Source organism: Thamnophis sirtalis, unplaced genomic scaffold (assembly GCF_051295495.1).
Source record: "Thamnophis sirtalis isolate CommonGarterSnake01/CBP01778 unplaced genomic scaffold, rThaSir2_p1.2 scaffold_8, whole genome shotgun sequence".
Lineage (NCBI taxonomy): Eukaryota > Metazoa > Chordata > Lepidosauria > Squamata > Natricidae > Thamnophis > Thamnophis sirtalis.
The window spans coordinates 24,399,507-24,417,416 of record NW_028261388.1 but is presented as its reverse complement, the minus strand read 5'-3'; the positions used below and the strand labels follow the sequence as shown (position 1 = coordinate 24,417,416).

Sequence of the window (17,910 nt, the reverse complement as noted above, 5' to 3'; positions counted from 1 at the left end):
TCCAACTAGCTGGATACCTGTACTTCGCTATGAAACCACGTGATCAGGCCAGCCCGCGGGCTGGATGAGTCACATACTGGCCACACCCATGTAAGGAAACTGGCAGTTGGAACAGAATTCCTTTCATATGGAGAGGGGGGAGTAGAACAACTAACTCCTTAGTATCGACACGTGTTAATATAATACTGTATAAGGAATGCTGATGGTCATTTCAAAAAATCCTTTCTTAGCAAGCACTAGAAGCCAAGAGGAATATACGTGCTTATGTTATATATAAGTAGGAGTAGGATTGTATCTATGTGCAGTACCACATAAATTTAGTCTACTAAATCCAAAATGTTAAAGGTCAATTAAGTATTTTATTGTGGTAGTTTGAGGAAAAAAGAATTAAGAATAAAGGTGAGTTGATAGGTAAGGACACTAGTTTGAACTAGGGGAATAGAATAGAGGTGAATATGTTTGAGTATTGCACAGTAAGAAACAATGCAAAAAAGTTAAAAATAAAAAGTGAAGTAAAACAAACAAAACTAAGGCTGAGTTCTACATTTTGTGAATAGTTCAGATGATAATTTCAACTGTTTGATTCAGATTATTTCCATGTAATATTTCATTGATAAAAGCTAATGGGAAAAAAATGAAACCATTGGAACAAGAAGCCAATGCCACCTTAGGAGTTGTGAAGGTAATCTTCAAACATCCAGATAACCACAATATTTTTTATTACTTTATTTGCATCACACTTGGGTAGTGTTTATTTTAAAAAGCTTTACCTTGTCACAATCCAAGTGTCTTTTGGTAGCTTACAGTATATAGAAAACAAGGATTAAAACTTCCAAGCTCAGGTTAAAACCAATCTCAATAACCACAATAAATTTCTGACACACGACCATTAAAAAGGATACAAAAGTAAAACAAAAATCAAGAACCAGATAGCATTCAAATGTAAATTTAATAAACTGATGTCCAAAATACGGTTTTTAACATTTTGTGGAAAGCCAGCAAGGAGACGCTTAACCTGATCTCCAGCAGGAGACTATTCTGGTTCTACAACCAAAACAAAAAATAAAAAAACAGCACTTTCTAGATTCTACCCACATACATGTGACATCTTTTCAGAAACGTGGCATGCCATTTCTCCCTGGATGTTCTAATACATTAGTCTGAGGCCAATTGATGCTGGTGCTGGAGGTATTTAATGCCAAGACAAGTAGCATTATAGGTCAAAAACCAGCACTATAAATTCTATGTAGTAGTCAACTGATAGCCAATTCAGGGCCAGGAGAACTAGTGTTACCTGCTCCCAGCTGTGAGAGCAAGGAAACATGCAAGCTGCTGCTTTATGGACCATTTGAATTTCCTGGTAGCTTCTAAAGCCCATGTGAAGCACATTGTGACAGTCTTTTCAGAGGGTAATGAGAGCATGAGTTGCTTTAGCCAGGTTCTCCTTACTCCAATTAGTGTATTTCTGTAATTAGTGCACCTGCCAAAGCTGTGCATAGATCCCTCTGGCCATGGTTTCTACCTATCGTTAAAGCAGAAGATGTGTATCCAGAATGACTCACATATTGCAGACATGCTCTTTCATGAGTAGTGCCTGCCTATCAAAAAATGATGGCAATGGAAGATTCTGATGTACAAACTGCTACTGTATTTTTACTAGGCTTCCAACTTCAGCCTGTTCTCTCCCATCGAGATGCTTAGAGACTCCAGGCATTGAGAAAGGACATTGATAGTATCTCCCTTACAGCCTGAGATAGTGATGTATAGATTGGGTATCATCAGCCTACAAGGAATAAGATGGTGAAATGGTTTCAGCTAGCTACTTCTTATATTTAACAAATGGAGGAAGGAATGGACCCCTTGCATCCCATGTGTTGGGCCACTGAGCTGATTTTTGTTCCCCACATCACAGTTTGAAATGACGCACTGAGGAAGCAATAGAAACACTACAAAACAATGCCCCCAATTCCCAACCAATTGAGATGGTCCAAGAGGATATTATGATCAGTGGTATTAAAAAAAATAGCAATAGCAATAGCAGTTAGGCTTATATACCGCTTCATAGGGCTTTCAGCCCTCTCTAAGCGGTTTACAGAGTCAGCATATTGCCCCCAACAACAATCTGGGTCCTCATTTTACCCACCTCAGAAGGATGGAAGGCTGAGTCAACCCTGAGCCGGTGAGATTTGAACCGCTGAGCTGCTGATCTAGCAGTCAGCCTGCAGTGCTGCATTTAACCATTGCGCCACCTCGGCTCTTCATCAAACATCAAAAGGTCCAACAGGGTCAAAAGAGATGCACTTTAAGTCCTGACACAAGTTATCCTAGGGGTGACCAATACTATCTCCATTCCATCCTCGGGCCTGAACTGTGTTTGAAAAGGATCCAGATAATTTACTCTGTGCAGGATGCTGTGAAATTGTCAGCCACTACGATACCAACAATCTCCCTACCACCACTACGTACACATGATGGTAGTTCTTCAAAATCCCTGAATTGAAAGGTAGATTCTTCAGAAAGGAGTATACCACGTTTGCTGGAAGCTCTGTCTCCCAGGAAGAAACGTGCAACCTCCTGGATCAAAGTATGACATTAAAGAAACAGCTGAATTGGAGTACAACTTCCACCATTCCTAACAATTATCATCTTGCTGAAGTTGACAAGAACTTTTGGAATCCAACAACATCTGGAAAGTCTTGGTTCTTCACTCCTGCAGTTTGAAATATTTTGATGAGAGAATAGGCGCCTTTTGGTTCACGCTGCCATCTAAACAATATGATTTTTCTTGCTTTGATTTCTGATAATTTATTCAAAATTGTCTGTACTCCATGATTTATAGTCAGTGGGCAGCTTGGTCCCTTCATTATATAGAGCCTCCTCAAACTTTATTTTGCTTTTCCCACTGCTGAATTTCAGTTTACATCATTTTGAGATGAGCAACCCAACCACCAGTGTATTTGTGGAGTAGGTTTAACACAACTTTTAAAAATGTACCAACCAAAAAAATACAGTTTAGCACATTGTGTTGTCCTTCAACCCCTTGAAGCTAAGTACTGTCACATACACATTGGCCACCTAATGAGAAGGAAGGACTCACTGGAGAAGAGCCTAATGCTGGGAAAGATTGAGGGCAAAAGAAGAATGGGACGACAGAGAATCAGGTGGCTGGATGGAGTCACCGAAGCAGTAGGTGTGAGCTTTAATGGAATCCAGAGGATGGTAGAGGACAGGAAGGCCTGGAGGAACATTGTCCATGGGGTCGTGATGGGTCGGACACAACTTCGCAACTATCAACAACTGTCACATAAAATTTGTTTAGTTTAAGTCTCTACATTCTAGCCAAGTACTGTATATTACAATCTGTGTCAGTGGTTTAGAAAACCATGGTTATCTTTCATTAAATGTGAACCCAACCAACTGTGCTTCATTCTGTAAAACACAATTAAACAAACCATGGCTTAGCATGTGTGAAACAAGTCTGCAAAACAGTACCAATTATTAGGTTTAACAGAAAGAAAATTCTCTATGAATTGTGTAAGTGTCAGTTATGAGATTAACAAGTTACTGAAGTGTTTTAGTATATTACTGCTCTGTTGCTCCTTGATAATTAGCCCTGAATATGTCTACCCCAAGGACAGACAAGTCAGGTTTTTCACAGTTTCCTGAGAAATTGTCAATTTCATAATAGTCGATGGCATGATAAATGCTTGGTCCCCTGTGTTTAATCCATCTATTTGAAAGCTTGGATCTCTCATACTTCATCCTAAAAAAAAAGGAAATTGCAGGTAGAAAAACAACATTCTGAAAATGCATCTATTCATTTGTCAACCTCAACTTCTTACCGCCTGCTTGAAGCTTGTGAGTAAAGCCTCTTGTTGATTTCTTCTTCAATATCCTCATCAGTAATTTGTGACGAGTGGGGGTTACAAGTAGCCTTGTAATGAAAGTATAAAGACAACTAATATTAGCATTGTCACTGCAATCACATTTGCTGCCATCATAATCTACATTGCAGAACTCTTGAAACACTATTCAGCAAATTATGTCAGATGGCAAAAGACCAAAACAAGGATAGGAAACATTCTAATTTTCTAATTGCTATATAGCCGTGATGACAAACCTAAGGCACGTGTGCCATAGGTGGCACATGGAGCCATTTGTTAGGGTACACGAGGTGTTGCCCTATCAACTCCAGCGCACATGCGTGTGCTGGCCAGCTGACTTCGCCCTTTTTTAAAGGCCATTATTCGCCCTCTGGAGGCTTTCCTGAAGGCTCCGGAGGGCGAAAAACAGTCTATGGCCAAACTGGAAGTCACTTCTGGTTTGGCTGTAGGGACATTTTTTCACATTCCGGAGCCTTCAGGGAAGCCTCTGGAGGGCCTTGGGGGGGAAGGCTGCTTTCACCCTCCCCAGGCTCCTAGAAAGTCTCTGGAGCCCGGGGAGGGCGAAAAACAGGTCCATTGTGTGTCAAAAGTGGGGGGGAGGGAAGGGGTCACACGCATAGCATTATGGGTGTGTGGGCACACCTGTGCACAACCCCCCTGCATTCCTCCCACTTTTGGCACGCCATGGGAAAAAGGTTAGCCATCACTGCTATACAGTAATACTGATTCCTACGTTCTATTTATATACATAGTTGCTACAAAAATATGCATAGGTTATTTCAGCAGGATTACACCTGGTATCTAATTATCAGATGTATTTTCTTTCCCTCACAGGAGAATTTGTGTATTATTTCTCATATGCTGCTGAAAGATTACATTTAACACCTGTTGACTATATAGATAACCATCAAATTACAACCAGAATTGAGCCCAGAATTTATAAGTAAGACAGTTAAGTCAATTCTGCCCCATTTTATGACCTTTCTTGCTACAGTTGTTAAGTGAATCACTGTGATTGTTTAGTAACACAATCGTTAAGTGAATCTGGCTTCCCCATTGATTTTGCTTGCCAGGTCACAAAAGTTGATCGCATGACACCAGGACACTGCAATCATCATAAATATGAACCCAGTTGCCATGCATCTGAATTTGGATCATGTGACTATGAGAATGGTGCAATGGCTGCGTGAAAAATGGTCATAAGTCACTTTTTTCAGTGGTGTTAAATTGTCACCTAATGAATTGTTGCAAGTCAAGGGACTATATGTAGATGATTCAGGGTCTGTATGATTGTGAATGCTGTTATTGGTTTCAAGCATGATTTACAACCTATAACTTTGCTAATCATTTGTTTTATTAAGAACTAGAAAAAAACACTGCTATTATTCCCATAGTGGCTATTTACTAGAAATTAAAACTTGAAGTTGAACTTGAAACTAAATCTTATAATAAAATCCTCTAGGTCTACCTAATAAGTAGGCTTCATATTGAGGGAGAAATGCTAGTATCCCAGCTCTATAAGAGTGAAGTAGACACTAGAGTAAGAGGCATAGTGTTAGGAAGAATACAAAGGAGTGAATTTAAGAACCAAATAAATCACAAATTGATTTGGTTATTCTGTGACAGGAAGTCTGCCCACATTGATCATACTACATCCCAGTATAGTTTAAGTTTTTCCTGCAAGCTGCACCAAAGCATAGTCTGTGTAACTTATAGTTAACATAATAAAACCTTGGAAAGATTTTTATTCTCATCTTGACTGATGATCTGCATGTTAGAGGAAGTGTCTTCCAGCATAGGATGTATGGGCATACTCTGTGGATCTATCAAAATCTCATAAGGGACCATGGGATGTTTCCAGGAGGATGTGTTAAAAATTTCCCAAGGTTCTTCCTGGCCAAAGGTTCCTATGAATGGAAAAAGGAAATATACTGCAATGCTGAAACTAGCAAATATGAAGAATCTGAGACCAGATAAGACTTAGTAAAACAGATGGCGGGTGCCTTCAAAGTTCAATGCTGAGAAACGAACTCCCCCCAAAAGTTAATTATCCATTAGTGGGAGAAAGAGATGCAGGATAAAAAGGGAACTAATATATAAATAATATATAAATACAATTAGATTTGCAGATACTTTGTCATTATAAGAATTTCTTTACCATTATAAGAGCTTTCACATCTGCAAAACTTAATCTTAGCTTCATTTTTAATGTTAACTCAAGAATCTACTTTTGCATTCCTAGAGAATAATGTATGGCTATGCCCAGGGCAAAGCAGTGATAGAAACTCCCAAACAGACTTATTAAAGGAGGATCATTCTGTGAAAATATCTTTGAAGAAGATCAAACATATTATTACATAATGATATTATAACATAACATTTTATATATTGCTGAAACAGAAAAAAGAGGCTGGAAATACTGCTAACATATAATTCATATCTGATAGTCCACTCTTTCATTACAGACCAAGGTAACAAAGCTTATATTACAACACCATTTTTAAGACTAAGCTGAATGTGAACTCAATTATGCTCAGAATAGATGCATTAAAAGCAATAACATTATTTCCCATGGTTTGGTCTAAGCATGGCAATGATTACGTTCACAAAGCTAACTTGCATGATTTTGGCTTAATATGTTTTGCTTGTAATATACAAATTCAGATATTTGTTTAGTCAATAAGCCATAGTAAACAATGAAACAAATTGTGTGAACCCAGTAAAATCTAGGTGTAGATTGGATGCTGCCAATTATATTCAGTATGTGCATAACTATTATTGCTATGAGGCCACTGAATTCTTGTTTTTGTTAACATGTGCAAACTTGATGGGCATGTATAATTCAATAGAAGAGAATATATGAAGCTCAGGATTTAATTATGTAGTCTCTGAGCTTGGTCGCTCACTTGCAGATGTCTCATTACCCAACTAAGCAACATCATCAGTGCGTATAGAAATATATTGTGCACAGATATTTCTTTCAAACTGGAGTCTATTAGAGTTGAAGTAATAGTGCTCCAGGGATTCATATAAGGCTACTCACATGGTAGCACACTTTAGAACCTTAATCAGTGGATTTTAGGATTGAAAAGGCATAGAGGATTACAGTGAAAATATGCATGGAAGATATTATAAAAGGGATAACATGAAACTGAATAATGTTAGGGCTACTGTACTAGGATTGCTAAAATCCAAATAACCATTAGATGGCAGCAAACAGATACAGAGAACTGTAACTCTTTGCTAGCCTTACTGGGCAGAGTTTTGTAGCCCAAATCTTGAAGCTCTAAACAAGATGTAGTCTTTCGTAGAAAGAAATTTTTCTTGCAGAAGGATTTTCTTTTTCACGTTGCAAAAATTCAAGGCTAATTGCATGTATATTAATAGGACTGATTAACCAACTGATAAGACCAACTGATTCACTTGCTTTATTATGAGCAATCATGTATTAGTACAACTAAACCTGCATCAAGTCCCTTATATTATGTCCATTGATAAAAATAAATAGAAAACAGCAGGCAGTTCACTGGGTTCAAAATCAAATAATCCATCACACTAACAAAATAGTTGCAGCAAAATAGTATCTAATTTTTTATTTTTATATGCTTTAGGCTTTTCTCTTTCTTTCCTTCCTCTTTCCTTCTCCAAAAGGATTATACAAAGGAAGAAAGGGAGGATGCTTAAAAATTGCAGACTGTTTTGTACATATTTTTTTTAAAAAAGAAGCAGCAGTGTTATTTTGCTACTGCAAAAAAAAAAAAAAAAACTACTCCCCTTCAACCACGGAGTCATCTTTGAGCATCTTCAGGGTTGCCACAGCAAGGCTGGATGGAGCTGTGGGAAAGGGAGGGGGAAGTAGAAATAGCTGGGGGAATACATAGCCCAAATAACATTCTTCCTTCTGGGAACCAGGGACACTCTCACCAGCACCTGGAGGGCGTGGATGGGAGGCATCTGGGATGGAAAGAGAGACCTGATTGGGGCATGTGATGGTTGTGTGTGATGGTGAGGGGAAGAACTTTGGATTTTGAACTGGGCGGGGAACTTCAGATTCGGGTTTTCACCAGCTGCGCCAATGCCTAACAAATCTATACTTTAAGGAACCCTGCCTTGGAGTTTTGATCTTGTATGGGCTGCTACTTGAAACCCTGACATCTACTACATCTTAAATTATACTAAATTATAGTTTATCTTATATTGTAATGTCAATCATTCCCATTTATCTGATAAAACCCTTACTTGGTGATTTATTTAAAGTGCCATAAGGTCAGGCAATAACATTGTGTCATGGTTTTCCATTGCATTATAATGATAAACAGAAAGATATATATTTAAGTCAACTCTGTTACTACAACTATCCAATTTCCCTTCTTCTAAATGTTTATTAACATTTAAGGTATCGAATTATGCTCATGTTTTACAAACATATTGATTTACCAATGTACTCTCCATTCAGACTCCACAAACGAATTGTACAATCAATAGAACCGGATAAAAGGATATTATCTTCATCTATAACTTCCAGCCTGTGGATTGAAAGAAAATAATCAGACCTACTAGGTATATAAGCACAAATTATTCTTTTGTAATGGTTAAGATCATACTTACGTTAGAACCGGACCTAAATGAGCTCGCCAATGGTTCACATCTGAAGCAACAGGAAAGAAAAATATCAGTTTATTCATGGACTGTTCAGAATTATATTAATAGAGAAAAACACTACAGTATATATATTAAGGTCTTGTATTTAAACATATAATACGTGAGACCTTAGGACTGTAGTTTCTGAAAATATCTGAGTCCAGGATTGGAGAATGAGGTTATAAGGGAAATGTAATTTTGGAGCATCTCGTTCTACTCCTGTTAAAACTTCCATAGTATATACTTGAGAACAGGAAAAAAAAAATCAATGGAAATTTTGTGGACTCCCAATATTCTTCCAGTCTATATAGCACTCATTTTCCCTTGCCCGCATAAACACCCACCATACAAACTTTACTTCAGGCTTGGAGAAGAGATAAAAATAACTGAAAGAAAATAAACAGACTCATTTTTCCTGCATTTTAGCTTTTAGGAAGGTTCCAAATTCATATCTCAAAATACAGGTACGAGTGTTTTTATCTGCTAAAATAAAGAAGACTAGGTCTCTTTTCTATGGGAATCTCCATAATTTACACAAAGCATGATTTGAACAACATATATGTCTTATTAAGAAACAACTGACTTGAGTAATGATTATAGGACGGTGGCATGCAGACCAAGTGCAATATGTGGGCCTGATCTTTAAAAGAAAGATTACAGAATAATGACTTGCTTCTTGCAGCTTTTATAAACATAATATTTTCTCTATTGTTTCTTGTCTATTGCAATCATTAAATAGGAGTACTGCATATAAAAATATAATACAAACAGCTCTTGATTTTACATTTTAAGTGATTATTTCACCAGCCATATTGAAGAATAGTGCCTGTTTATAAAATTAAACCATACGGTGTAGGAATACCACTTTGTGAGTGATATCTGGACCAATTCAACTTTTTGCAATAATGCACTCTAGGTTAATTTTTAAAAATTCATTCTTCCAGTTCGAGATACAAAGCTATAATATACACATACATTTTGGTGTTTCTTCTTTTGTATCCTGAAGGGCATAATTTTGGATGTCATGGACATATACATAACCATCTTCATCAGCTGCATACATATAGGAATCATTTGCAGTTGTAGCAATGCTGCTGATCAGGGATTTCCCCCTAGACTGGAGTATACAGTGGTACACTGTAAAATTATGCACTATTTTGAAAACTGCATGACTATACAGTATAAGGAGAGGTAAAAATTCCAAAGAATGAGATTCTGATTTGCATGTCCAGGAATTTCTTATCAGCTATCTGCTCACATTAAATTTCAGGGAGACTGAATCCCTGAAGCAACTCCAATAACATCCATATTGTCTCTGGTTTATACCACAAGGCAATGTAAAATCTTGCATTCATAAAGATTTAACAAGATGAGTACTTCATGCAATGATGATCTTAAACTTCAATCAGTGAAACAAAGGACTGCAAATTTACCAGTATTCATGCTGAAGATCTGTTTATAATTCATCACACAATCAGCTAGATATTTAAACTGGATTTAGTATATTATAATGATTGCCTTCAAGTCAGTCTTGATTCCTGGCAGCTGTTTGAATCAGTTCCAGAAGTTTTCTGAAAAGGTTTTTGGAAAGGGGTTGGTATTGCCTTCTTCCTAGGGCTAAGAGAAAGTGACTGACCCAAGGTCAGCTAATCTAGAACTTAGAGTCACCCGGTTTCTAGTTTTAATCTCTACAGCAAACTGGTTTTCTTTCTAACTTTACAGCCATTAATTTTACCAATTAAACTTACTGGTTGAAAACTTGCTATGAGTGGATCCTCTGAAAACAGGCTCCAGAAATGCAAGTAACCTGGAGGGTGGGGAGAGGAAATCATAAAGACACAAGATGAAATATTTGGTAACATTTAAACAAGCATATTTTGTACTAACTTTAACTGAATGACCTGGAGGCAAATTTATAAATCTACAGTGAGTGAAGACTTGACTATATAAAGCTTAAGATTGCTAGGCTCTGGCTATGACTTCTAATCTCATTACTTTATCTTTCCATGTTTTTAGCATGATTGATGATGCTGTGACAACAGGAAACAAGGTTCCTGACACCAAAGTGTCATTTCCTTATCTAGTCTGTAAAAACAAAAGCAAAATTAATTGAAATAGAATTTATCTCCAAATTGGGGTAATCAATTAATTACTGTAAATTATCACCATGGTTGTTTTGTTAATTATCCATTAATCCTACCTTGTGGCCCATTGGAAACCAGAGATGCAGTAGTTGAATCGAATTTCACAGCACGAGTCTTTAGAAAAATGATCCGTGTCACATCAACTGGTGAGGAAGAAAAAAACATATAATCATTGTAAGGAAATGTGAGTTTTTCAGTACACTGTACAAAAGGCATAGACCAACTGCATTCATCCTAATATATTATTATGAAATTTGTTTGGCTTGGCTTTGCATCCAGACATCTATAGTTTTTCAATTAAATCATAATTACATTAACCAAGACTTGGCACAATATGTAAGGTAAAGGTAAAGATTTCCTCACACATATGTGCCAGTCGTTCCCGAGGCAATGCTCATCTCCGTTTCAAAGCCAAGAGCCAGTGCTGTGCAAAAATGTCTCCATGGTCACGTGGATGGCATGACTAAACGCTGAAGGCGTATGGAACACGGTTACTTTCCCACCAAAGGTGGTCCCTACTTTTCTTCTTGCAGTTTTACATGCTTTCAAACTGCTAGGTTGGCAGAAGCTGGGACATGTAATGGGAGCTCACTCCATTACACGGCGCTAGGGATTCGAACCGCCGAACTGCCGACTTTTCTGATTGACAAGCCCAGCGTCTTAGCCACTGAGCCACTGTGTCCCTTGGCACAATATGTATATGCAGTCTACTATCCATATTATTCAAGTTAAATTTTAATTTTTATGATTAAATTTTAGCATAAGTAAATAAGAGCAGTTCTGCTCTGAGAATGTTATATACTTTTTAAGACTACACCTATAAATGTATATATCTGCTACAAATATACTTCATTTAATTTTATCTGAATTGTATATTTGGAAGAAACTTTTTGGGGATCAAACTTTTCAGAAAGGTTTGTTGCTTTAATCTGCTACTTTTTAACCTCCCTCACCCTGATCTATTGCCTGCTATTTTATTTTTGTCTTTTGCTTGTGAATCTGATCTATTTTTCTTAATTATGTAAGCCATGCCCTAAGATCCTACTACAATAGGTAAAACCAATCTGAATTAAATAAATGGATAGAGAACTTGTTTTAAGGTTCTTATTTCAAAGATACGAGCTGTAGATGAAGTTCTAGCAGAAATCTGTTTCTAATGTTAGTCAAAAGAGCTGTGTTGAACACATGACTGAGATACATTAATTAAACAGTTTAAGGACTTATGCCAAATAAAGATCATTTCCTGTCCACCCGTCTGGAAATCAGGAGGTGACATATATATTAAAATAACATCAACAAAATTAATGGGCTGACTGAACTATTCCTACTGTGGTAAAACATTGAGTTGTTTTAAGCATCCCAAGGCTAGTCAATATGGGCTAGGGTTCAAGTGTGAATTTCCTCCGTATTTTCCATTTCTGTGCAATTCCATATGCAATGATTCACAAATAATTATTCATGGCAATGTGAGAATTATATTCTACAGTCTTTTTTTTTTATTAGTGAACTTACTCTGAGAATGAACAGAGGCAGCTGTAGTCATTGGAATGTAGAATCTATGGTCTATGTGACCTGAGATCATATTCCAAACAATAATTTCACCATCATAACTGGATGTTGCAAGAAGATTAGGGGGACATTGAGCAACACAGAGAATGTCTTCTTTGTGTCCCCAGTTCTGGATAAGAAAAAAAGGTCAGAAAATAAGTAAGAAAAAAGTGAACAAAACTGATTCGAGTTCTTTGTGTTTTGGTTTCAATTGTATTTTACACAATATGCAAACCCACAATTAGATGAAATTACACAATTTAGTATAACTTCATAAGTGTAAGCTCTCATGAGTTGCTTATAGCCACTACGTATACAGTGGAAATAAATCTACTTTATAAAATTGTTAATAGGCTGACTTTTATGAAAAAAATAAGCCTATATTTTTGGACACTGCCATGTTCATTTACCTATGGATGGCCTCAGTCACACAGGCCACAAGAAAACACCATGTGACTAATTTATCCTATTGGAACTCATCAGAAAAAGAGAGTTTGAACTCCACGGAGTAACATCTGATTATCCACAACTGATGAGTCAAGAAGACAAATTGGTCATGTGGTGTTTCCAGGATTTACAGATCATCTATTTGGAAGTGGAAAGCTTCAACTTTTGTAGACCTCTTCTGATTCATCAGAATAATGCTTCCAGTCCACAAGATATAGAAGTGGGTCCCTCTCTCCCTCTGGCTGATTTATGCTTTGTTGTTCTTTTAGGCAGAAAGGTGGTTTGTGAATTTATCTGGAGCTAGCTCATGTGATGTATTCTTAGGGAAAGTACAAAGTAGGTATTTTAAGTTTATCCAGCAGTGCCAATCCACAAAGATGGATCGGATCAGAGATTTATCTCCCCTCTTACATTATCCAACTCCCCAAATGTAATCAAACTGCTTATCCCAAACTGTTTATATAGCACTTTATATGCCCAATATTTCTTACTATGTCATCCTGCCAGTGGGGCTGAGGCTTCTTAATATGATAGAAATCATCTGTGGAATCCTAGAACAGAAAATATCCAAATAAAATTATATCTAAGATAATCATTTATAATCTCCAACATGAACGTTGCATTTCCAGACATACAAAAATAAAATTTAGCTCCAATTCTATTTATTCCCTTAAAATTACCCAAATTTGACGCCTTTTTCTCATCTGAGTTGTGCATTCAATAAGTTACCAGCATTTGTTCCTATGAGTAGATTGTGGCTTCCCATGCTGCTTGTATTGCAATCCATCCTCCCACTGAAGACTTACAATGCTACCATTTTATTTCACATTTTTTCTAAACAGTTACCCAATTCTGACATTAAACTGAATTTAAAGTGTCTCAGTCATTCAAAGCACAGTTACAAATTATCTATAAAGCCCCGGAGACTTGGACAAATACGACTACAAGTAAACCTTTATTGCAGTTTTATTGCAATCTAGAATTTATACCCAGTCCTATTGCAATCCTTGTTTCTTGCTCCTCCACATACAGAGAGAAGTCTTGAGTTTCATCTTCTCATGCTTCACAATCTCCTGTTGAATGTAACTCTATCCTTACATCCTCTGTATTGATACTCTTCTGTCCACTTAAGTCATTAACAGCCCCCCCCCCCCAGCAGCTAACAGCCTTTAAAAGAATTTGAAATCTGTTTGCATGGAATTGTCAGGCTGTTTTGCAACTTCCTGATTTAAAGTGAGTCTTTTCAATTTACAGACAACATATATTTAGATGTATTATAATGGAAGCTTTCTGATTTTCTTTCTCATAGGTTTCCTTTATCCCCCTGCTGATAAAGGGGAAGTTTGCAACCGATTATTAATAGACTGTTGAGTCTTTACTGGCTTGGAAGCCAGATTTCACACAATATACCACTGTGATTGTTAATATAGAAAGAATACAAAAAAAAAAGCATAACATACTGCTGCCAAGAAAACCTCATTGATATGCCTCATATAATCACTAGGAATCAAGCTCAAATTTTGACACACACACATCAATCCATCCGTTTAAATCTTTTGTACAAAGTGGAATAGAGTGCTTCCACTTGTGAAAGAGCCTTCTCATTGCTGCATATGGACTGACCACTGTGAATAATAAGTGGCATTTGCCCATAGATTCAGGTAGAAGCTAACATAATTCTTGGATTTTCTTGCTGATCTAGTCTTGAATTTGCTACTGGCAGTGTAGCGGTGCTACAGTGAAAGAAGAACACCAGCTTTTGGGGACCATAATTAACTAAGTCAGTGTTTCTCAACCTTGGCAACTTGAAGATGTCCGGACTTCAACTCCCTGGGGAATTCTGGGAGTTGAAGTCCGGACATCTTCAAGTTGCCAAGGTTGAGAAACACTGAACTAAGTAATGCAATTTTGGCCACTTAAAATCATGGGCAATAGTTCCTACACTAAAATGGAAAGTGTTCTCACTACAAGTCCATTATTTATGTACGAGAGAGACTTTGGCACAACAATTTCAACAATCAATTAAGAGTGATACCATTTTTTGTATAGGCATTTGTTACTTACATAAAACAAATTTATTCTTCTGTCCCATCCCACACCTATGATATACCTGCAAAAGCAATGAATGTTTACCAAAATTTGAATTATTATAGTCTTTCTGCTATGCAGCAGCAGTTAATAGTCTAGCTGCTAGGGCCAGCTATATTCCACTACCCCTCTTATATAAATTATGCTTTTAAACTGTCAGTGAGTTGAATGATCTATTAGTCATTTTTTTAAATATAGGTGTAATCTTCAGTTGCTCCTAATTTTTCAAGCAGTCCATTTACTTTCAGCTGAGCTGAGCTAAAAAGGATTTTTATCCACTTCAGACTATAGTTGTTACGCTGCAGAATGGAGTTTGTATTTTGAGCAATACACTCTCAAAATTTTCATTCATTCTTCATCATTGTAAGAGGGTTTGTTTATTAGATTTCCCCCCCAAGTTTTAACAATCAGGCATTCATCTCAATTCTGTAACTCTGTCTTCAATATATATCAGCTTCTGAATGACTATTGAATTCTTTTAACAGGATTTTGTATGAATGAAACTGTACTTCCATGCCATTGTTTTACATGCTTATTTCTCCATATTTAACTGCTGAGGTCAAGAGCAAGCCAAGCTATTTATTCCCCTCTCCAGCGCTACTCTATATCCTTGAATGTAATAAAATATCCCAACAATTAAGGGGATCCCCATAACTCAGTGGCAGAGGTAAAATTGTATGCTAAAGTCTCTAGGTTTAGTTCCTGGCAACTGAAATGAAAAAAGCAGCTTTCTTTCTATCAAATAGATTGCTTGGTTTTCTTTTGATTGTTTCTGTTGAATGTACAGCACGATAGGCTCATGACCTTCCAGAACCCAGACACAGGATATCTGCTAGTAGGCACCTGTGTCTCTTCAGGTGTGCTCTTTCCTTTTAATTGCTCTGGTGAAGGCTGGTGTTTAGACAGGTCAAACTCTTCAGTTTCTGAACCTGAAGACTCAGATAGATCCCTAACAGAGGTGGGATTCACTTACCCTCCCTACCAGTTCTTAAATGTGAGCACTCGCACGTGCCTCATCTGTGCATGCACACCACCTTCTGTGCTTGCGCAGTGCTCACGCATTATGTCGGGGCGGGTGGGTGGAGCTTCCCGCAGGCGCTGCTACTGGTTCGCCCAAACCGGAGAGAACCGGCCGAATACCACCTCTGATCCCTAACACGAGGGAAATGCCTGAGATCTTTCCTATGTCATTTGCCAAAACAACCTTGAGGGATTGGAGCTTATTTTTTCAAGAAGAGGCCTGTTTATATGAATCAGCCCCACACAAAAAAAACCCACATTGTTTTCATTAGCCTTTCCTACACTAAAATGCCACATGTTATGACAAATGTAGATAACTTACTCATTTTTGTTGATCTCTGCATAAGCACAGTCACGCACTTCATCATATCGGTCTTCTGTACCAACGAAAAACATAATGCTGGACTTGTCATTATTCCCCCCCCCTTCTTGAAATGAATGTTTAGATAATGCAATCAACGTTCTGCTTACCCTTTTTCAAAGTGTGAAGACACTGTCCATTATTATAATTCCATATTTTCAAGCAGCCATCTTTTCCTCCAGTAATGAGTCTGAAACATGATTGCAATGCCTAATTATTTCTTTAGCAACGTGTAAAAAATATCACAGCCCTTCTCATGCATGGAAACTCTCCAAATGTACCTTCTTCCACTAAAATCAAATGTGAGGCATGTAATTGCAGAATCACCATGAGCGTTGCCAAATTCAAATACAGGCTTCCCGCTTTCGAAATCCCATACCTTGACCACCTTAAAAGAAGGAAAAAAAGGGACAAATATCAAAACACTGCTGCCATCATCCTAGAACAAGTATCTTACAGAGAAATCTATTCTACAAGCTGCTCTGCCAATAGATTTTTGGATGCAATTCAGAGTGCTGGTTGTCACCCATAAAACCGCTCATGGCACAGGGTCTGGACATCTAAGAACAGCCTATCCCTCATCTTTCCTTTCCACTCCACACAATCTGATAGAGTTGGCAGGCTCCAAGTCCCATTGATTAAATTGCCATCTTATAGGACCCAGGAAGTGGAGCTTCTTTAATGAAGAGCAGAGGGACTCCCTGGGGGAGAGCCTTCTCTATTGCAGCTCCAGCCCTCTGGAATGACCTCCCTGTGGAGATCTGGACCCTTACTACCCTCCTGGCCTTCCGCAAGGCCACCAAGTCCTGGCTGCTCCAGCAGGCCGGGGGGCTTGTGAAATACCCAGCCCCACGGAAATTGTGAATGTTGCGCCTTTTTTAAAAAATGTTGTCTTGTCTATTTATCCCCTTTCCCTTGTCTGTTGTGAGCCGCCCGGAGTCCTCCGGGAGTGGGCGGCATACAAGACAAATGAAATGAAATGAAATGAATGAAATGACAGGATATTTCTGCTTACACATGATTTTCTTCTGAATTATGTTTGAAGCCCCACAGTTCCAGCAAACAGATCCTTTTTCTTTGGCAACAACCAAGGTCAAATGTATGTAAAAAAATATGTATAGTTGCCTTATACAAGTCACACTATTGACGGTCTATTAGGCCAGTATGGTTAACATCACTGACTCTCCAGGGTTCCAGAGAAGTATTATTTCCTAACCAGGAGGTGGTGGATATTGGAACTGGACATAAAGCAGCCATACTTCCCTAGAATAATATTACTTGTGTTTATAAGCATTATAGCTCATGGCCGTGTGGTTTCTATTTGATCCCTTGGTTTTATCAGGCATTCCTCTCCCTCATTTACAACACAACTTATTTGTTTTCTTCTGTTTTAGAATGTAGCCAAAGAGATGTAGCAGACAGTATAGAAATTTTGTTCAGAAATTAAAGTACACAGATCACTTTTTAAAATATATTGGTTACAAGAATCGCCTTGCAGCAAGATGGGAGGCAAACAAATTTAATAAACAAATAGGTTTGTTGAGACAAACTTGTCATCTGTAATTTGAGGCTAATTTATTGATGGTTAGGTTTTATTGACTTCAATAAGAGCAGAATTTTGCACTGTAAAACAAAGAAAGAATAGGAATAGGAATAGGAGGAAGGAACTTGGGTAGTCCAAACTCCTGCTCAGGCAGGAGACCCTACACCATTTCAGACAAATGGTTTTCCAGTCTTTTCTTAAAAGCACCCACAATTTCTAAAGGCAAGCCACTAT

The 17,910-nt window shown here is 37.7% G+C and overlaps 1 protein-coding gene across 4 annotated transcripts in view; it reads right to left on the bottom strand.

Moving 5' to 3' along the window:
• Positions 1 to 970: 970 nt before the first annotated feature.
• The window catches only part of LOC106546332 (cilia- and flagella-associated protein 337), a 43,545-nt gene continuing 26,605 nt past the window's right edge, over positions 971 to 17,910 (bottom strand). For 2 of the 4 annotated variants that reach the window (XM_014063185.2, XM_087721271.1), the window contains exons 17-30: positions 16,415 to 16,521; positions 16,244 to 16,323; positions 16,095 to 16,149; positions 14,729 to 14,774; positions 13,156 to 13,215; positions 12,182 to 12,347; positions 10,726 to 10,812; positions 10,274 to 10,332; positions 9,501 to 9,642; positions 8,493 to 8,532; positions 8,322 to 8,410; positions 5,616 to 5,791; positions 3,843 to 3,934; positions 971 to 3,763 (exon numbers count right to left, since the gene is read on the bottom strand). In XM_014063185.2, the coding sequence (XP_013918660.2) occupies positions 3,583 to 3,763; positions 3,843 to 3,934; positions 5,616 to 5,791; positions 8,322 to 8,410; positions 8,493 to 8,532; positions 9,501 to 9,642; positions 10,274 to 10,332; positions 10,726 to 10,812; positions 12,182 to 12,347; positions 13,156 to 13,215; positions 14,729 to 14,774; positions 16,095 to 16,149; positions 16,244 to 16,323; positions 16,415 to 16,521 (1,380 nt within the window). In that variant the 3' untranslated portion in view covers positions 971 to 3,582. The remainder of the gene's footprint in view (positions 3,764 to 3,842; positions 3,935 to 5,615; positions 5,792 to 8,321; positions 8,411 to 8,492; positions 8,533 to 9,500; positions 9,643 to 10,273; positions 10,333 to 10,725; positions 10,813 to 12,181; positions 12,348 to 13,155; positions 13,216 to 14,728; positions 14,775 to 16,094; positions 16,150 to 16,243; positions 16,324 to 16,414; positions 16,522 to 17,910) is intronic. The other 2 variants (XR_015697464.1, XM_014063186.2) reach the window with 2 other exon arrangements.